General features: G+C 47.7%; 1 protein-coding gene across 1 annotated transcript in view; it reads right to left on the bottom strand.

The window, feature by feature from the left end:
• Positions 1 to 22,329, bottom strand: part of LOC308275363 (syntaxin-8) — a gene marked incomplete at both ends in the record, with an annotated part of 226,081 nt that overhangs the window by 98,087 nt on the left and 105,665 nt on the right. Inside the window, one exon of the mRNA XM_080713584.1 lies at positions 10,946 to 11,047. Coding sequence (XP_080569710.1) covers positions 10,946 to 11,047 — 102 coding nt within the window. The remainder of the gene's footprint in view (positions 1 to 10,945; positions 11,048 to 22,329) is intronic.

Raw genomic sequence — 22,329 nt, 5'->3', positions numbered from 1 at the left:
CCACGTGACTCAGTGGCACCAACTCTGGACCAACACAGGAGCTCTTCAGGGCACTGTCTATACCTAAGCACAGCGTGGTCGTTGGCACCTGTCATGGGACGCCTTCTACGAGACTTCGCGCATGCACACCTCCGGAGCAGAGTAGCCCTTGTTGCCGCAGAAGTCGGTCACCGCTTGCCCGGGCCTGAAGTGGCAGGCCAGCCCAAAGTCGATGACTTTGGCGTTAGTGTGCCAGTCCAGGAGGATGTTGTACGGCTGCAGGTCCCTGTGCAGGATGTGCCTCTGGTGCAGGTAGTTCACCGCATCAACCACCTGCCGGAACAGCCTCCTGGCCTCCTTCTCCTGCAGCACACCCCAGCCCAACTAACTGCCCCATAAGGTCCTTACCACATTTTTAAAATTTTATTGGTGCGGTGAGGTTCAAAGTGGTTTCTACAGCTCTTGGCGTGTTTCCCTGGGCATGCCTCCCGCTCCCTCTCCTCCTCCCTGTACATCAGTGAGATGGGCAGTGGTACCTTCACGGAGGACATGGCACTATTGGAGCGGTTTCCTTCCTCACGCCGCCTCCTGCCCTCCCACCTGTCCCCCACGGTCCCCCACCGCCCACTGCTGTCTCTCCTGTGGTCTAGGGCCCCCGTGTTTCCTATTTTCTCCCCAGCTTCCACATATGAGAGAAAACAGAGGATCCTTAACTCCTGAGACCGGCTGATCTCACGTGGCTCGCTATTCTCTAATTCATCCACTGTCCTGAAAATGACATACTTGTGTTCTTCCTTACGGCTGAGTGAAACTCCACTGTGTGTATATAATACATTTTCTTTACCCATCCATCTGTTGATGGGCACCTAGGCTGTTTCCACAATTTAGCTCTTCTGAATTGTGCTGTTACAGACCTGGATATGCATGCGTCACTACAGTGTTCCAACTTGAATTCTTGTGGAAAGATACCAAGGTGTGGTGTAGCTGGGACATACGGTGCTTCCATGCCTAATAGTCTTTTATTTTCTTTTTAAGTACCGAAGATTGAGCTTCGAGATATACCCCCGGCCCTATGTTTTTTTTTTTTTTTTAACTTGAAATATTCTAGCCAGAACTGGGCGTGGTGGCGCACGCTTGTAATCCCCAAGCTTGGGAGGCAGAGGCAGGAGGATCACGCAGGTTTGAAGCCAGCTGCGCTGGCATAAGAGACCCTGTTTCCAAATAAAAATATAAAATAGGTCTGGGAGTATAGCCCGGAGGTAGAAGGGTTTCCAGGAACCCCAGTACCACCAAAAAAAAAAAAAAAAAAAAAAAAAAAAAAAAAAAAAAAAAAAAAAGAAAAGAAAGAAAAGAAAAAAAGAAATAGTCTAGGCGGATGTGGTGGCACATGTTTGTAATTTGGGAGGCTGAGACAGGAAGAACGTGGGACTCAGACAGCCTGAGCTACTTAGTGAGGCCCTTTGCAACTCAGTGAGACATTGTTTCAAAGTAAAGAATAAAAAATAGGGCTGGGGGTGTCACTCGGAGTAGAATGCCCCTGGTTTCTATTGCAAAAATAAATAAATGAAAGAAAGAGAGAGAGAGAAAGAGAGAGGGGGAGGGAGAGAGAGAAAGAAAGGGAAGAAAGGAAGGAAGAAAGAAGGAAAAAGAAAGAAAGAAAGAAAGGAAGAAAGAAAGGAAGAAAGAAAGAAAGAAAGAAAGAAAGAAAGAAAGAAAGGAAGAAAGAGAGAAGAGTCTAAGTTGTGGAGGGTCTCACTAAATTTCTGAGGCTGGCCACGAACCTGCACTCCTCCTGTCTCAGCCTCCCAAGTAATGAGATAGAAAGCATGTGCTTCTACGCTCAGCTCCATGCCTCGTCTTTTGAGAAACCTCCATACAATTATGGTTATCTTCATTCACAATCCCACAACACATCAGTGTAGAAGACGTCTCCCTTGCCCGCATCCTTGCCAGCATTATTGTTGTTTGTATTGATGACTGCCATTCTGACTGGTGTTAGGTGAAATCTCGGTGTAGTTTTGATTCCCACTTCGCTAATGGCTAAGGCGTTGAACATTTTCTCATATATTTGTTGGCCATTTGTATATCTTCTTTGAGGGGTGTCTATTCAGTTCAGCTGACCTTTTTTTGATTGGGTCTCAATTTTAGTGTTAAGTGTTTTGAGTTTTTCATAGATTCTAGACATTATTCCTCGGTTCGAGGAATAAATGGCCAAGGTTTTTCCCACCTTCTGTTGATTCTCTCTTCAGACTCTCGTTTCCTTTGCTGCATAGGAGCTTTTTACTTTGATGCCGTCCTCTTCGTTGATTCTTGGTTTCATTCCCTGAGCTCTGGGGTCACCTGAGGAAGTCTTACCGGTGCCTCTAGGCGGAAGAATTGGTCCTATGTTTTCTTCTGGGAATCACAAAGCTGCCGGTGTAACTTTGGGGTCTTTGATTCATCTTGACTTTTGCGCAAAGTGAGAGAAAGGGGTCTCATTTTATTTTTTGGTCTGTGGAGATCCTCTTCCTAGTACCGCTTGTTGAAAAGGTTGTCTTTCTTCCAGATTATGTTTTTGGCACCTTTGTCAATACCAACTGGTTAATAAAGTACAAAATCATGCCATTTGCAGGAAAATGGATGGAACGGAAGAACATCGTGTTAGATGGGATTAGCCAGTCACAGAGAGTTCTCACGTGTTTTCTCTCATCTGTGGAAGCCAGGGAGAAATTGGAATACCAGGGGGATCCAGATAAAGGAGAAACCCCAGTGGAGCAAAGAAGAGATTCTAGAGGAGGGAGAAGAGGGGAAGGAGACTTGATGAAGGAAACCCTTATTGATGTTTTACATATGTGAAATTATCCACGTCAACCTCAATATCATGTGCAGGGAAGAGGAGGAGTGCGGTAGGCGCTGGGGGCAGCTCACAAAGTGCTGTGTGGATGTCTGTCCCCATCACTGAATTTCATTATGATGTGTGACTGCAATGCACCAATGATACATATGAAAAGATCAATCGAAGGCCGGGCGTGGCGGCGCACGCTTGTAATCCCCGCGCTTGGGAGGCGGAGACAGGAGGATCGCGCAGGTTCGAAGCCAGCCGCGCTAGCTTAAGAGACCCTATTTCCAAAAAGTAAAATAGGTCTGGGAGTGTAGCCCGGAGGTAGAAGGGCTTCCAGGAACCCCAGTACCACCAAAAAAAAAAAAACAAAAAACAAAAAAACAAAAATCAACTGAGCTGGGCGTGGTGGCACACACTTGTAATCCCAGTACTTGGAAAGCCGAGACAGGAGGATCACAGGTTCGCAGCCAGCCTCAGCTACTTACACCTTCCGCAACTTAGTGAGACCCTGTTTCAATATAAAGAATAAAATATAGGGTTGGGGGTTTAGCTTGGAAGTAGAATGATGTTCCTGGATTTAATCCTCAGTACCACAGGGTGGGGGGGGACAGGCTATTTGTGTGAGAAACTGTCTTTATATCTTCTATTCTACTTATTTGTTTTTCATGCCAATACCATGTTATTTTTGTTATTATAGCTTCTGTAGTATAATTCAAAATCAGATGTGTGATGCCTCCCACATGTCTTTTTTTTTTTTTTCATGTCTGGGGATGGAACCCAGGGTTATTAGACCTCCAAGCTACACCCCCTGCCCTACTTTTTTTTTTTTTTTTTCCGAATCTGGGGATGAAACCCTCAACCAACGAGCTACACCTCCTGCCCTATTTTATTCTTTATTCTGAAACAGAGTCTCACTAAGTTGCAGAGGGCCTCACTAAGTAGCTGAGGCTATCTGCGAACAGCAATCCTCCAGTTTCAGCCTCCCAAATACTGGGATTACAAGCGTGCGCCACCATGCCTGGCTCCTATTTTTTTTCTTTATTTTGAAACAGGGTCTCACTGAGTTGCAGAGGGCCTAAGTAGCTGAGGCTGTCCGCGAACTGCGATCTTCTGGTCTCAGCCTCCTGAATGCTGGGATTACAAGCGTGTGCCACCACGCCTGGCTTATTCTTTATTTTGAAACAGGCTCTCACTGAGTTGCAAAGGGCCTCAGTAAGTAGCTGAGGCTGTCCACGTACCACGATCCTCTGGTCTCAGCCTCCTGAATGCTGGGATTGCAAGTGTGTGCCACCACGCCCGGCTACCCACATGGTTTTTATTGCTCAGAGTTGCTTTGGTATTCTTAGTCTTTGTTCCTCTACATGAATTTTTGACCCTATTTTAAGCTCTGTGAAGAATGATATTGGTATGTTGGTGGGAAGTACATTGAATCCGTAGATCGCTTTTGGTAGTGTGGCCATTTTCACAATATTTATTGTGCCTATCCAAGAACACACTCATCTTCAATTTCTGTCTTTAATGCTCTATAGTTTTTACTGTAGAGGTTTCTGACCTCCTTGCCCAGATTTATTAAGCATTTTTCTTTTTGAGGCTATTGTGAACAGACGTGTTTTCTGGATTTTTTCTAAAGTGGATCGGCGGTTGGTGTCTAGAAAAGCTATTGACGGTGAGGGGGGGCAGGAAAAGGACGCAGCAAGTACTCTGTGCACTATGTTTGAATAACTTTGAATCTCATTGTGATGTATAATAACACTGCACAATAAAAGTATTAAAAAGCAAAAGTAAGAGAAAAAAGATAAGTTTTTTTTTATATATATATATGTTGATTTTGTATCCGGCGTTTTAGAAGTCTTCTGGCAGAGGATCATGGCGTGGGCACTGTCAGCCCTGCAGGCAGGCTCCAGGAGGTGGGAGAGTCGCCTTGAGCAGGCCTTGGTCCGGCCATCTCTCACGGGTGCCCTCTCGTCAGCGGACACTGGCTGTGGATGGCCTGGTCGGGGCCCGCGGTCGCTCCCCGGGTCCCAGTGTCTCCACGAGCCCACAGCGTGGCTGAACAGCTTCCCTTCCTTTCTTGCAGTGTGAAGGGCTCCCCACCTGCCCCCTTCACAGCCAGACGGCAGTGTCTGGAGGAAGGCACGCTGGTCCTCACGTGGTCGCTGCAGTTGTCAGCACCAGCTCTGCGTTGCTGGGAGTTCAGCTGTCTTTGTTGATAGGATGTCTGATTCCCTCCTTCCCTTCCTTCTGGGAGTAGATTATGGCCACTGCCCAAGGCTCAGTCCTGGCGGAAGCAGCCAAGGTGATGGCAGAGGCTACATCTTCCCACCACGACCTCCCTCTCCTCAGTATTAAACTTACTAGTTTTTGAGGGGTGGGGAGTGCTGGAGATTGAGCCCAAGGGCATTCTACCTGGAGCTCTATGCTAAGATTTTTTTATTTAATTTATTAATTTTTTTTTTTTTTGGTGGTACTGGGGGTGGAACCCAGAGGCTTTCTACCTCCGGGCTACACTCCCAGACCTATTTAAATTTTATTTGGAAACAGGGTCTCACTGAGTTGCTGAGAGCCTCACTAAGTAGCTGAGATTGGCTTTGAACCTGTGCGATCCTCCTGTCTCAGCCTCCCAAGTACTGGGATTACAAGCCTGCGCCACCACGCCCGGCTTGTTGTTTATTTTAAAACAAGGTCTTCCTGAGGCACTGGGAGCCCTGTCTCAGCCTTTCAAGTACTGGGATTATAGGTTTGTACCACTGGGAGTCTTTGTTTTTTGTTTCTTTTCTTTTCTTTCTTTCTTTTTTTTTTTTGGTGGTACTGGGGTTCCTGGAAGCCCTTCTACCTCCGGGCTACACTCCCAGACCTATTTTTACATTTTTTTATTTGGAAACAGGGTCTCCTAAGCCAGCGCGCGCGGCTGGCTTCGAACCTGCGCAATCCTCCTGTCTCTGCCTCCCAAGCGCGGGGATTACAAGCGTGCGCCACCACGCCCGGCCTGTTTTTTGTTTCTTTCTACACTGGTTTGAACTGTCTTATGCTTCACACTAAAGATAACTTCCCAGAATAGGGCTACGACCCTCTCAGGGACAGTCCCCCTAAAGACCCGAGCTAGGCTGCCTACCAGCTTCTTCCGTAGGCTCCAATGAATCTCAGGATCGTCCCTCAGGAGTCACTGAGGTCATATTTCTATTTACTTGTGGTCATGAGGACAGAACCCAGGAGCATTTTACCTCGGAACTACACCGCCAGCCCTAGGTTATGTTTTACTTTGAAGGTCTAAGTTGCAGAGGACCTAGTTAGATGCGGAAGCTGGGTGGGAACCTGTTTACACGGCCTCCCAAGGACTGTGACCCCAAGTGTGCACCACCACGTCCAGCTGTTTTTTTTTAATCTTCATATTTGATTTTTAATTTCTTATTTACTTATTTATTTTCAGCGATTGAGGATTTAACCCAGGGGCCCTCAAACTTTGAACTACACCCCAGCCCCATTTTTACATTTTGTTTTTTGAAACGTAGTCTGACTCGTTGCTGAGACTGGCCCAGACCCTGTGACCCTCTAGTCTCAGCCTCCCAAGTAATAGTATAGCGGGCAGGCTCCATCACACCCGGCTCACTGAGGTCATTTTTGGTGACAATTTTGCTCCTCGTTGGCCATCACCACCACATTTATAATATGCTTTCCCTCTTGTCCAGACCTCAGGACCCCAGGATGTTTCTGGCAGATGGGCCCACTGCTGGGCTCTCTCTTCTGAGGCCCAGAGGGGAGCAGCCCTGAGGCCATGGGGAGGGGGTGGTGCCGGGGTCGCTGCTTCCACCACCTCCCCTGGCCTCACCCAGCCCCATGGATGCTCCGCTGGCTCTGGCTGCTGAGACTGTAAGACTGTGAACCCGGGAGGCCGGCAGGGGAGGCTGACAGCAGAGGGGCATTTGTGCCCTGAAACCTCCACTGCCTCTGTCCCTGGCCAATCCCATGGGGGGGAGAGCGGCTGCGGGGGGGGGGGGGTGGCAGAGCTCAGGGCAGGAACCCCGGAATTGTATCTAAGTCTGTATCTGCGTGTCCTCTCCCCATTCTGCTCCTCCAGACCCCAGCCGCAGCCCCTGGCCGGCCTTTCTCCTCCCTGCCTTGATCATTAACCGCCCTGGTCTCAGCAAGTCTCCCTCTACTGCCATTTCTAATCTTTTAACACGACGTTCACCAGGGAAGCCTCAGTCAGAAAGGAATAGGCTCCCTAGAGCCACAAATGGCCCTCCTCCAGGCTTTGAGGTCCTCCAGTGTCTGAACCTGGTGAACCTTTCCCACTTATGAGATTTGCAGTGGCTGCCTTATAGAAGTGTGGTATCACCCCCAAACAGCTCTCACGGATGTGGAGAGCGCTAGGGAACCCAACCATCATTTTTATAACTGTAAATACAGCGAAGAGTCGAACATTACGTCTTGATTAAACATACTGTCCTCAGGGTCATCTAAGAGCAGCCTGAGGAACCTTCTCTACAGAGGACGCCAACTAAAGCCGATAGCGGAGATGGCAGGATCAAAACATCGCCCGGTGGTGCTGTAACCCCCAAGAATCAGCAGATCTAGGTAACAGATATGAGCACTGTGGACTGATAATCTGACCTGACATACATTTTTTTGTGTGTGCTGGATATTGAACACAGGGGGATTCTACCTCAGAGCTTTTATTTTGAAACATGGTGTCTCTAAGTTGCCCAGGGGCTCAGGGGCTCCCTAAGTTGCTGAGGTCCTGGTGACCCACAGTCCTGACTGCATCTATCTGGATTGAATGAAGGGCAACTTATTCCCATCCCTAGGCAGGATTTTCACAGCCATCTCTGTCCTGGTGAGGACATGGAGGCCCCGTGGAGCTGAGCAAAGCTGCCCTGGCCAAAGTCCCTCAGGACCAGGCCAGGATCCGGGAGGGCATCCTCACAGGAGAGCTGGCCGAGGGCCTGGCCTCTCCTACAACTCTCTCCTAGCACTGTCCATCAACAGAACAACAACACTCAAAGATATACAACAAAATAACAAACCCAACACACGCACACACACAACAACAAAGCCCCAAACCCAAACCAACGAATGCTACCCAAAGCCTCCCCACCGCCCAGCGCTGTTGCTGGTGCAGGAGACGCCCTCACAATGGCTCCTTGTGAGGTCAGAGCCCTGGGTGGCCAGGTGGCGGCTGGGCGTGGCCCTCTCTGGCCGTCTCCCCTTTGGGCCTCCGGGACTTTTCCCACATTAATAATAAGAAGGGCTCTAGAAGCTTTAGTAGGTTATTCGGGCTGATGTCTCCTTGTTTAGAAATTAAAATTGGTAGGATCCTTCAATGGCGTTCCCATTTTGGGTCAGAAAGCCTCATCATTTCTTACTTCTTAACATCTCATCATATCCACACTCAAGGTATTCGGTTTTTCTTTCAACTTGATGTAACTGATGTCAAAAGAATCGTAACGTATCGCTTACCTCATGAAAACAAAATGCTCTGTTCCCTAAGACACCGTCGGCCACATTATTAACATCTCTGGGGCCGAGGGGAAGAAGGGACCTTTCATCCTAGTCGCCCATAAGGTCCTCATCACATTTCTTTTTATTATTTTCAAATTTTCAGAACGTGGCTGAAATCCCAATTGAGGCGCTCAGACAACATTACGTAATATTGGAGATGCTGAGAGGCCAGCCGGTCCCCCAACCCCGGTCACCGAGAAGTGTCAGTCTGGGTTCTCACAATCCGCTCCCTCCACCAGACTCAGACAAGGCTCTCGTGTGAATTCTAATGAGGACCGGGCACACTGAATATTTACACTGCAATTACAAAGACCCCACTTTTATGTAAATGGCCCCGATAGAAGAAGCAGATCTGAAGATAGAGAGAAGTACCAGGGGCAACCTATCCGTTTCCTTGGCCTTTACAGTCCAATCTCGTTTTCTCCTTGATGTTAACCCATGGATGCAGTTGGGAGAAAAGGGAGGGGAAAAAAAAATCACAGACAAAGATCTCAGCAAAAATTTTAAAGCCCCGGCTGTGGAGTGGGAGGTTCACAAAGAGGTGCTTGAATCCTTTGTTAACCCCTGAACAAACAAATTCACCATCAGACCCCTCTCCCGTGCGGCCCCGCTGTAGCACCGTCCATTTTTTACGGCTAGGAATGCCCTGACTGCTCCAGCAGCTATGGCGGTGTCAGACCATCACAGAGATACGTGCGGGGTAGAGAAACGGAAGGCCATTTCACGGCTCACAGCCTGGTTTTGCACTCCTGTGCGGGCTGCTACCCACACCTCATGCTAGCCCTCTCGGCTACATGGTAATAGAGTGCCCTGTGGTCACTAAGCCCGTTACACTTGAACGAGTTGCTTACCCCCTATGCGCACACTCTATTTTCTTTTTCTTTTTTATTTTTGAACTGGAAATTGAACGGGGGGGGGGCTTCTACCTTTGAGCTACACCCCCATCCCTTTTAGTGTTTTATTTTGAAACACGGTCTTGCTGGGGCTGACCTCCAACCTGCAATCCTCCTATCTCAGTCTCCCAAGTACCAGAATTAAAGGTGTGTACCACTGTGCCCAGCCTCCCCCACCCCCACCACTATCAGTACACACCTGGCCTGCTACTAGACTTCTTTATTGTTATCGTACTTAATTTTTTTTTTTTTTTTGGTGTCGGTGTGTGGTATCAGAATTGTATCCAGGGGAATTCTACCTCTGAGAACCCCCCCCAGCATTATTATTATTATTATTATTATCATTAATATTTTATTTTTATTTTTTGGTGGTACTGGAGTTCCTGGAGCCCTTCTACCTCTGGGCCACACTCCCAGACCTATTTTATACATTTTTTTTTTTTTTATATTTGGAAACAGGGTCTCCTAAGCCAGCATGGCTGGCTTCGAACCTGCGCGATCCTCCTGTCTCCACCTCCCAAGCAGTAGTGGGAGGGGATTACAAGTGTGTGCTACCACGTCCAGCACCCCCAGCTTTATTTTATTTTTTATTTTGAAACAGGGTTTAAGTTGCTGAGGGCCTGGCTAAATTGCTGAGACTGCCCTTGAAAAAAATATATATATATTTTTCGGGTCTGGGGATGGAACCCGGGGGGCATTCGATCTCCAAGCTATACCCCGGCCCTATTTTTTACTCTTTATTTTGAAACCGGGTCTCACTGAGTTGCAGAGGGCCTCACGAAGTAGCTGAGGCTGGCCGCAAACCGCGATCCTCCGGTCTCAGCCTCCCGAACGCTGGGATGACAAGCGTGTGCGCCACCACGCCCGGCTTGCCCTTGAATCTTTGATCCTCCTATCTCAGCCTCCCAAGAACTGGTATTATAGGTGTGCACCACCATGCCCCTGTTCTGTGCTTCTACTTTTAATGAACATACCAGTTTTATAAGTTTTAATAGGTTTAGTCAGTTTTAACAAACACACTAGGTTTATAAGTTTGATGCACCTGTGTGCGATGAAGCGACGGCCACATTGTCACCACAACTGACCGCCAGCGGCTCGGGAGGCCCTGGACACCGGCTCATCAGTCCTGACAAACGACCAGCAAGCGCTCTCGGCCTCCACCCCACGCCGGCCCAGTCGGCCGCCAGCCAGCCCGGGAACCAGCATTTTATGTCCCCCAAGCCGTTGTCATCTCGAAATACGAACCCCCGGCTCACGCAGACGGCATCACGAGGCCAAGTGATTTGATAGAGACAGCATCGCTCGGGATGGGATTTTAACTCAATCAGACCTGGAAACCTGCGTAGCTCGTGCCGACCGTTCTGGGGCAAGTTCCATAATTAAGTTTACCGTTTAAAAAACACAGCACAAAAGCGAACAAGGTCACCCACCGGAGGACCAACCCGCAGGGTCTACGGCCAACAACCTGAACGGTGTTAGGCGATCTCCCAAACTCTTATGTCGAAACACATACAGACGGGGTCCACATTTCAAATGAAAGGACAAAGAAAAAAACAGACAGTGAACGCTATTCCCTCGGAACCCCAAACCGGTCGTTTCATCTCAGGGAGATTAAAGCGACCTTCCGCAATTTCAGGGCTCCATCGGACGCTGTGGCAGAATGAGAAGGGACACCGACTCGCTCTGGCCATTAGACAAACGCGGGGACTTAAAGCAGAGCGAATGGCGGGGAGCAGAGAAGCGGGCCGCTTACCGCACGACGTCGACTTTCTGTCCACCAGGGTCACACGCCGGGTTTCGGTGCGCAGTTTCTCATCGGTGTTCTCCACGAGGTTGGCCAGGTCGTCAATTATCTCTAGAAAGGAAAGAAAGCCAGAATGCATGAGTGACATTCCCACGGGAGCCGGGGTCGCGGCGCAGGGTCACGGCTGTCGAGGTTCCTCCTAATCGTGGTCACGTGACCGCGGTGAGAAACCAGGGACAGTATTCATATGTTTTCTTGGGAAGCCGCAACTCTGCTTTAAAAAGGCAAAAATGAAAATAGTCATGACAAGCCGGGCGTGGTGGTGCAGGATGTGGGAGGCAGGGACAGGAGGATCCCGGTTCGTGGACAGCCTCAGCTACTTAGTGAGGCCCTTTGCAACTCGCTGAGACCCTGTTTCAAAATAAAAAATTAAAAAACAGGCCTAGGGGTGTAGCTCAGAGGTAGAATGACCCTGGGTTCCTTTCCAAGTACCCAAACAACAACTACAACAACAACAAGCCGGGTGTGGCGGCGCACACTTGTAATCCTAGCACTTGGGAGGCGGAGACAGGAGGATCACGCAGGTTCGAAGCCAGCCTCAGCTACTTAGTGAGGCTCTCGGCAACTCAGTGAGACCCTGTTTCCAAATAAAATATAAAAATAAGTCTGGGTGTATGGCCCAGAGGTAGAAAAGCCCCTGGGTTCCATCCCCAGCAACACACACACACACACACACACACACACACACACACACACACACACAGTAGTAACAAGAAAACAGGAGCTGGGTGTAGTGGTATTTGCCTGAAATACCAGTACTTGGGAGCCTTAGACAGGAGGATTGCAGGTTTGAGGCCAGCCTCAGCAACTTAGCAAGGTCCTCCACAACTTCGGGAGATCCTGTTTCAAAACAGACAAAAAAATAAAATTAAAATAAAAATAACAAGGGCTAGGGGTGTAACTCAGAGGTAGAGCACCCCTGGGTTCCATCTCCAGTACAAACAAACAAATAATACAAAATCTTAAAAAGTGATTTATTTATTTATTTACTTTGTGGTACTGGGGATGGAACCCAGGGGCATTCTCCCTTTGAGTGACACTCCCAGCCCTATTTTTTATTCTTTATTTTGAAACAGGGTCTCACTGAGTTGCAAAGGGGCCTCACTAAGTAGCTGAGGCTGGCTTTGAACCTACACAATCCTCAAGTCTCAGCCTCCCAAATGCTGGGATTACAAGCGTGTGTTACCACGCCTGGCTTAAAAAGTATTTAATTAATTAATTAATTTATTTATTTATTTATTTATGTGGTACTGGGGATGGAACCGAGGGGCCTTCTACCTCTGGGCTACACTCCCAGACCTATTTTATATTTTATTCGGAAACAGGGTCTCTTAAGCCAGCTGAGGCTGGCCTCGAACCTGTGCGATCCTCCTGTCTCCGCCTCCCAAGCCCGGGGATTACAAGCGTGCGCCACCACGCCCGGCTTAAAAAGTGTTTTAAAAGAAAAGCAATAAAAGAAAGCTGGTGTGACACAATTCCTGGAGCAGAAACGCCAGCAGGTTTGGGGGAAAGACTGCACGGCCAAAGGAATTTACCCTCAGCCAAGTTTCCATTCCGCTCTAAAGGCGCCGTGTGGTGGAAAGACCCCAGGGATGAATGAGCAGGGCCCTTCAAAAGAAAACTGCTGGATGATGGAACTGGGCCACGCAGGAGAGGATGAGAGCCCAGGCCTCTGATGAAGAAGCCAGAGACGGCACGTAAGAGATGATGGTTAGAGCTAAGTCCACTTCAGTGTTCGACAGAGACTGCGCAGATATTGGGGGCAACAGAAAGTCAGATGTTTCCAAACATGGGTGACGTGGAATCCCAGCTGAAAAACTAGGAAGCCACAGGGAGGGGAGAAGGAAGGTTTAAAGAAGCTAGAGGCGCTCACTTTTTTTTCTTTTTTTCTTTTCTTTTTCTTTTTTGGTGGTACTGGGGTTCCTGGAAGCCCTTCTACCTCCGGGCTCCACTCCCAGACCTATTTTTATATTTTTTATTTGGAAACAGGGTCTCCTAAGCCAGTGCGCGCGGCTGGCTTCGAACCAGCGCGATCCTCCTGTCTCTGCCTCCCAAGCGCGGGGATTACAAGCGTGCGCCACCACGCCCGGCGAGGCGCCCATTTCTTCACGCCTCACAAAGCCCTATCAAACTTCTGGAGAGTTCAACACAAAAATATACAGCTTTGGCCGGGCGTGGTGGCGCACGCTTGTAATCCCCGCGCTTGGGAGGTGGAGACAGGAGGATCGTGCAGGTTCGAAGCCAGACTCGCTGGCTTAGGAGACCCTGTTTCCAAATAAAAATATAAAATAGGTTTTGGGTAGAAGGGTTTCCAGGAACCCCAGTACCACCGAAAAGAAAAGGAAAAAGGAAAAAGAAAAAGAAAAGAAAAAAGAGAAATATACAGCTTTTTAAAATCACTGAAACTTCAATGTGTTTCATGTCAATTGGGGAACCTCTAGTAATTACCATCTCCCGTAAAGATCCTTTCTGTGAAGCTCCTCTTTTTTATGCTAATCTTTTAAAAGTGAAATTAGGCGCATTTAAATTTATTTCAAATGCCGACATTTCAAATAGCATATATATTAGGATCTTAATTACGTGACATTATTTCCCTCGGTCCTTTTATATCGGGATATATGTGGATTAATAGTAACTGATTGTTAATAAAACTCCTTCTTAGGTGGCGGGATCCTTTGAAGTCATGACCAGAATACGTCTTTCTTCCTCATAAGCTGTTTATCTCAGGTATTTTACCACAGTGATAGAAACCTGACCAACACATTGTTCATTAAAACAAGGTGAGCCGGGTGTGGTGCCGCACGCTTGCAATCCCCGCACTTGGGAGGCTGAGACAGGAGGATCGCACGGGTTCGAAGCCAGCCTCAGCTACTTAGTGAGGCTTTCGGCAACTTATTGAGACCCTGTTTCAAAATAAAGAATAAGAGCCGGGCGTGGTGGCGCACGCTTCTAATCCCAGCATTTGGGAGGCTGAGACCGGAGGATCACGGTTTGCAGACAGCCTCAGCTACTTAGTGAGGCCCTTTGCAAGTCAGTGAGATCCGGTTTCAAAATAAAGAATAAAAATATAGGGCAGGGAGTGTAGCTCGGAGGTTGAATGCCCCTGGGTTCCATCCCCAGACCCGCAAAAAAAAAAAAAAAAAAAGTGCTGGGGTTGCAGTTCCGAGGCAGGCTATCTCTGGGTTCGATCCTCAGTGCCCCCCCCCCACAAAGTTGCAATATAACAGGCTCCCCACAGCATCACAGCATTTGAACTCCTCCATGTAGCGCCATGGACTTCATCATTATAATTCTGTAATGGCTACAAAATTCTCATTGTATGAAATAACCATTCGTGAAATAATAGCCCCTTGTTGAGTGCACTCCGAATGCCCTTGTGTTTCTAAATAATGCATCGATGACCTGTGTCTTCTGTTACCATTTTCTGTCCTTGGGTATCATCTCTTAAGTTAACAAAGGATGACCGTAATTGCTTTATGAACTTTAAAACAGGCTGCCAGGTTATTTTTTAAGAGGTCTGCGCTGCCACGGTTGGTTGGTTTGATAGAATTGATTCCCTTTGTCAGAAGGAGAGTTTCTGGGCCAGGGGGCTGAAGGGAATCCCACCCTGCAGACCGTAGCCTCTAAGGTGGGAATTCCCTTAACCACAGGGTATTCAGAGTAAATTAACTGCAGGCTTCAGAGCAGAGGTTATGGAAAAACCAGCTGGTCTGTCGCGCTCCTGACCACCGGGCCTCCGAAGAGAGACTGATATCTTGCCTCCCGGGAAGTGTTTGCATTGGGTTCCAAAAAAGTTTACACTTAATTTGAGGTATCAAGTACGACTCCAGTAGAGAATGGAGGGGAACGGAATAAAGATAAACGCAAAATTGACAAAAGCGCGCGGTGGCGCACACCTGGGAGCCCGCTGCTTGGGGGGTTGGCACGGCGGGATGGCAGTTTGGAGGGTGGCCTTGGCAACGGAGCGGGGCTTTCAGCAACTGAGCAGGACCCTGTTTCAAAGTCAAAAGTAAAATAAAATAGGGCTGGGAGTGGTAGTACTGAAAATGGGCGGGGGGCCAGCAGCAAGAAGTCTTGAATGGTATCAAAATGTGGGACTCCCATTATACTTTATTGTCGCACGCAGTGACGACTCTTTCACGATCTTCCTCAAGCAGTTTTATTACCCCAGGTTCTTGTACAGTTACCATTCCTCTTTAATGCTCTCTCAACGCCCTCTCAGGTAAAAACAACATCAGTCTTCTATCCTCTCCCTCATCACTCCACCAACCCTCCTTCTGGCACTCTATGTCTCTGCTGCAGCACACACCGGTCACAATGGTGGCTTTGTGAACATGTCCGTCCCAGCTCGGAGCCCGGAGCAGTCCGCCAAGGAACCGCTCTTCCTGTCCACCAACCCTCTTAGCTCCTTCTCCTTCCTTAGCTCCCTCCCGCTAGGGCATGCGCGCTTTTTTAACCTTCTCCTGGGCGGGCAGGTGGTAGCACGAGGCGTTGCGTCGCTAATTATCCGTAAGGCGCCTGATAGGGCTCACTGCGCAGGCTCAGGGCACCGCCAGCCTCGTGAGCCTCGTGACTTGGCTGCAAGCCCAGGCGCCATCTTGAGTCCACGCTGGCAACAAGCCTGGGTGCCACCTCGGTCCTGCCGAGTGGGCCCCAACATATCTCCCTTTTTGTTTTATTAAAATAAGGCTCGGGATCGTGCCTGTCTTAGGTTGCCGACCCTCAAGGACCATTCTTACCCGTCATTGGGAGAACAATAGCATGATTGTTTCCCTGTCTTAGGTTGAAAGGTCCCGGGGACGATCTTACCCGTCACTGACTACCGATCCAGCATACTGAGCCATACATGGGGAGATAAGCCAGCTTCTAGGGCTGCCAGAGCTTGCACCAATATGCGCTGTTGTTGCAGTGCGCGTTGTCGAGTTCGCCTGATATATCCAACCATGAAACATCATGCTACCCCCAGCAAGAATGCCCAGAACGCCATGCCACCCCAGTCTTTTAAAAAACCCAATGTTCCATGTATCAAGTCCATCCATTGTTGTACTGCAGCGACTTCTACGCGGGTAGGATTAATTGCAGCGATGGACGCTCGTAGCTCAATCATGGTGTGTTCAAATTCACGGCTCCAAGTTCCTAGAAGCGTCTTGCTTAATTGACGAAACAAATTGCCTGCATGGGAGAAATTCTGATACTGCACATACGTTATACATATAGTCCAGATAATTGAGCTTGCTGAGCCATGCCAGCAGCCACATGTGAGGATAGAGCATTCATAGTGGCTGCAATAACTGCCACGGCCACAGAGGCCACAATTACAGCAATAAGAGCAGAAATTCCAAAGTCTCCAAGGGTGCATAGAAGCATAGCAGAAAGTCAGAAAACAGGTATCAATAAAACAACCTAAACTATCATTAACCAAGGTAAAGGAAGAGGGAAAGTAGAAATAATTCCCCAAAGATCTTAAAGAAAACAACTCATCTCTACAGTACCAAGCAGCAGTTTACAACTCTTACGTTAGGAACTAATCTTCTGACCTATCCTTTACACATTAGGCGCCTTTTCCAACTAACCTCAGGTGTCTTCCATCTATGGTGGCGGATTAGGAGAGGGAGTCGAATCAGGACCAGCCCGATTCTCTAACTTGCTTACACTAAAAAATATCCTCCTTAATGGAGCCCCCTTTGATCGGGGAAAATATCCTCCTTAATGGAGCCCCCTTTGATCGGGGAAATAACTTGCTTACACTAAAAAATATCCTCCTTAATGGAGCCCCCTTTGATCGGGGAAAATACAGCGCTGTCCCTCGCTTTTCCGCGAGCCTCGCTTATCCGCGAGCCTTATTTACTAAATATCCTCCTTAATGGAGCCCCCTTTGATCGGGGAAAATACAGCGCTGTCCCTCGCTTTTCCGCGAGCCTCGCTTATCCGCGAGCCTTATTTACTAAATATCCTCCTTAATGGAGCCCCCTTTGATCGGGGAAAATACAGCGCTGTCCCTCGCTTTTCCGCGAGCCTCGCTTATCCGCGAGCCTTATTTATTAAATATCCTCCTTAATGGAGCCCCCTTTGATCGGGGAAAATACAGCGCTGTCCCTCGCTTTTCCGCGAGCCTCGCTTATCCGCGAGCCTTATTTACTAAATATCCTCCTTAATGGAGCCCCCTTTGATCGGGGAAAATATCCTCCTTAATGGAGCCCCCTTTGATCGGGGAAAATATCCTCCTTAATGGAGCCCCCTTTGATCGGGGAAAACACTAAAAAATATCCTCCTTAATGGAGCCTCCTCCTCCCTTTTCGGAGTCAAAGGAGTACTTACCAGCCGGCTGCCCGGGACTGCCGAGGTTCTGATCAAAGCGAAGTTCCCCGTACGGGCCACCATTTGTCGGTCGCAGTGACGACTCTTTCACGATCTTCCTCAAGCAGTTTTATTACCCCAGGTTCTTGTACAGTTACCATTCCTCTTTAATGCTCTCTCAACGCCCTCTCAGGTAAAAACAACATCAGTCTTCTATCCTCTCCCTCATCACTCCACCAACCCTCCTTCTGGCACTCTATGTCTCTGCTGCAGCACACACCGGTCACAATGGTGGCTTTGTGAACATGTCCGTCCCAGCTCGGAGCCCGGAGCAGTCCGCCAAGGAACCGCTCTTCCTGTCCACCAACCCTCTTAGCTCCTTCTCCTTCCTTAGCTCCCTCCCGCTAGGGCATGCGCGCTTTTTTAACCTTCTCCTGGGCGGGCAGGTGGTAGCACGAGGCGTTGCGTCGCTAATTATCCGTAAGGCGCCTGATAGGGCTCACTGCGCAGGCTCAGGGCACCGCCAGCCTCGTGAGCCTCGTGACTTGGCTGCAAGCCCAGGCGCCATCTTGAGTCCACGCTGGCAACAAGCCTGGGTGCCACCTCGGTCCTGCCGAGTGGGCCCCAACACTTTATAGTTTTTCTCTACTCTCAGTAAATGTACTAGGAAGGCAGAACACACACGCTATGTATTTTCAGGTGAATTTGGTGCCTTTTTATACTTAAAACGGACTCTGTGGATATAGTTATTATTATTATTATTATTATTAGCGGTGGTACTGGGGTTCCTGGAAGCCCTTCTACCTCCAGGCTACACTCCCAGATCTATTTTATATTTTTATTTGGAAACAGGGTCTCTTAAGCCAGCGCGGCTGCCTTCGAACCTGCGCCATCCTCTTGTCTCCGCCTCCCAAGCGTGGGGATTACAAGCGTGTGCCACCATGCCCGGCCTATAAAGTCATTATTTTATTATAATACTTATTATAACCTTGTCTTTAATATATAAGGTTATTACAGCCTCTTCTTTAACACTGAATGAACATCTGAAGACAAACAAAACCAAAACACGCCGGCAGGATGAGGTGGTGCGTACCTGTAATCCCAGTAACTCAGGAGGGCAGGGCAGCCGGTGGGAACGCCTGCAGACCCAAGCAGGGTCTCTTGGAGGCCCTCAGGACTGGAGGCCACAGGGAATGCTCCCTGCCCAGGAGAACGTGCCCCTGGCCACACCTGCTAGGGCCTTACACCACGTGGTCAGGTGGACCAGGCTGGGCAGGGAGCACGGGTTCCCTCCCTCCTCCTTCCTGTCGTATGCCAAGGCCTTTCTTCCAAGCCTGAAATCTATACAGAGGATCTACTAAGATGGAACTCTTCCCAACTTCCAAAATAGACATGGACCACAGGTATAAAAAAACTCAATATAAGACGACTGTTGTGGAACGTACTTATAATGCTTTAGCCTTATTTTTTTTAATTATCTTTATTTTGAAACAGGGTCTCCCTAGGTTGATGAGAATCTCACTACTTGCTGAGACTGTCCTTGAACCTGTGATCCTCTTGTCTCAGCCTCCAAAGTACTGAGATTACAGATGTGCACCACCATGTCCAGCTGTTCTTTTTCTTTAATTATGTGTGTGTGTGTGTGTGTGTGTGTGTGTGTGTGTGAGAGAGAGAGAGAGAGAGAGAGAGAGAGAGAGAGAGAGTGAAAGGAAGGAAGTTAGTTACTGGAGATAGAACCCAGGGGTGTTTTACCTCTGGCCTATTCCCTTTTACTTTTTATTTTGAAATGGGGTGTTGCTAATTTACTGTATGCTGGTCTTGAACCTGCAATCTTCCTTTCTCAGCCTCCCAAGTACTAGGATTACAGGTGTGCATCACTATTCTCAGCTGGTGTTTTAAAAATAAGATTCAAGAAGATACCATATCAATGCAACAAGAACAGAGAGCCACAACAAGGGACGTTTAAGATTACTAAGAGCCAGGTGTAGTGGCACAAACCTGTAATTCAAGTACTTAGAAGGCTGAAACAGGAGGGTCACAGGGTTGAGGCCAGCCTCAGCAACTTAGTGAGGTCCTCAGTGACTTAGTGAGACTGTTTCCAAATTTAAAAAATAAAATAGGGCTGGAGGTAGAATAAAATAGCTCAGAGGTAGAATGCCCTTGGGTCCAATCCCTAGTAACACACATACACACACACACACACACACACACACACACACACACACACACACACACATTACTGACAACATTGCATAAGACAGAAGCCTGACAAAGAAAAACCCACAATAAAGGCAGTTCAATTAAGTAAGAGATTTAGAAAATAAACTTGAATAATGTTCCAGGAAACATAGGAAAAGGGTTTAGAGTGAAGACAAAATATGGAAGGGAAAAAATGAAAGCCAAGAATGAAGGTCCAGGAAGAGGAGGAAAAACAGTAATTAAATAAAGAAAACATTTTCCTTAAGCGAATAAAACACTTGAGTCTTCCTAAACAATAAGAAAAAAAAAAAAAAAACAAGTTCTATGCAAGTTGCTAAATATCAGAATAAAGAAAAAATTTAGCTGGGTGTGGTGGCACACAGCTGTAATCCCAGTACTTGGGAGGCCGAGATTGCAGGTTTCAGGACAGTCCCAGAAACTTCGTGAGGTCCTGCTTTATCTGTCTGTCTGTCTGTCTGTCTGTCTATTTATTTTGGTGGTACTGGGGGTGGAACCCAGGGGCTTTCTATCTCCGGGCTATACTTCCAGACCTATTTTTTATTTTATTTACAAACAGGGTCTCACTAAGTTGCTGAGAGCCTCACTAAGTAGCTGAGGCTGGCTTCGAACCTGCGTGATCCTCCTGTCTCAGCCTTCCAAGCACGGGGATTATAAACATGCCTCACCATGCCAAGCTCTAGTGAGACCTTGTTTTTTCCCTCCCTCCCTCCTTTCTTTCTTTCTTTCTTTCTTTCTTTCTTTCTTTCTTTCTTTCTTCCTTCCTTCCTTCCTTCCTTTCTTTTTTCTTTCTTTTTTCTTTCTGGTGGTACTGGGGTTCCTGGAAGCCCTTCTACCTACGGGCTACACTCCCAGACCTATTTTATATTTTATTTGGAAACAGGGTCTCACTAAGTTGCTGAGAGCCTCACTAAGTAGCTGAGGCTGGCTTCGAACCTGCGCGATCCTCCTGTCTCTGCCTCCCAAGCGTGGGGATTACAAGCGTGCGCCACCGCGCCCGGCTGAGACCCTGTTTTAATACAAAAATTTAAAAAGCCTGGGTGTGTAGCTTGGAGATAGGATGTCCCTGAGTTCAACTCTTATTACCAAAAAAAGAAAGAATTCTTCAAGCATTCAAATACATGGTAGATAGGAAAGGAAGCTTTTCAATGAAGGAAGAAAATTAGGCGGGTACCAGACAGTGAAACACTACGTACTAGGGAAAAGTTTGAGGATGCAGACTGTCATCTGAGGGCTCCGACTCTGCCCACTCCAGGCTGGGAGCAGGGGTGTGCGCCGGCAGTCTCAGCTACTAGGGAGGCTGAGGGGGGAGGATCCCCGGAGCCGGGAGTTCAAGGCCAGCCTGGGCAGTGTAGTGAGACTGTCATTCACACACTCATTCATGTGTTCACATACATATACACACAATACATACCTATACACACAAACATACATGCACACACCTACATTATCTATATACACATATACACCTACATACATACCTATATACTCATACACACACACCTACATGCATACCTATGCAGACATACACACACCTACATGCATACCTATATGCACATATACACACATACACACCGATATACACACACCTACATACATATCTATGCACACATAGACATACCAACATACATACCTATACATACATACACACACCTACATGCATATCGATACACACATATACATAAACACACACCAACACACATCTACATGCATATACATCTACACACACACGTACCTACATACCTATACACACAAACATACATACACACCTACATTATCTATATACACATATACACCTACATACATACCTATATACTCATACACACACCTACATACATACCTATGCACACATACACACACCTACATACATACCTATACATACATACACATACCTACATGCATACCAATACACACATATACACAATACACACCTACATACATATACATCTACACACACGCACCTACATACCTATACACATAGACGCACACACATACATAACTATACACACATAGGTACACACCCACATACATACCTATATACTCATACACACACCCACATACATACCTATACACACATACACACACCTACATGCATACCGATACACACATATACACACATACACACCAACACACACCTACATACATACACATCTACACACACACGCACCTACATACCTATAGACATAGACGCACACACATACATAACTATACACACACAGATACACACCTACATACATGCCTATGCACACATACACACACCCACATACATACCTATACATACACACACACCTACATGCATACCGATACACACATATACACACATACACACCAACACACACCTACATACATACACATCTACACACACACGCACCTACATACCTATACACATAGACGCACACACATACATAACTATACACACACAGATACACACCTACATACATACCTATGCACACATACACACACCCACATACATACCTATACACACACACACACCTACATGCATACCGATATACACATATACACACATACACACCAACACACACCTACATACATACACATCTACACACACACCTACATACCTATACACACATAGACGCACACACATACATAACTATACACAGATACACTCCCACATACATACCTATACATGCCCTATACACGTCCTACACACACACACCTACATACGTACCTATACGACACACAGGCACACACACACACACACACACATACCTAATAGACACACTCTGGCCATGCCGTGGCGGGCGCGCACAGACGAGACGCAGGCACCATCGTCCCAGGAGCCAGCGAGCACGCGCCCA

The sequence above is a fragment of the Muscardinus avellanarius genome (assembly GCF_963383645.1).
Source record: "Muscardinus avellanarius genome assembly, chromosome: 16".
Classification (NCBI taxonomy): Eukaryota; Metazoa; Chordata; class Mammalia; order Rodentia; family Gliridae; genus Muscardinus; species Muscardinus avellanarius.
The sequence above is the reverse complement of the archived record's forward strand: the minus strand, read 5'-3'. Positions and strand labels throughout refer to the sequence as shown.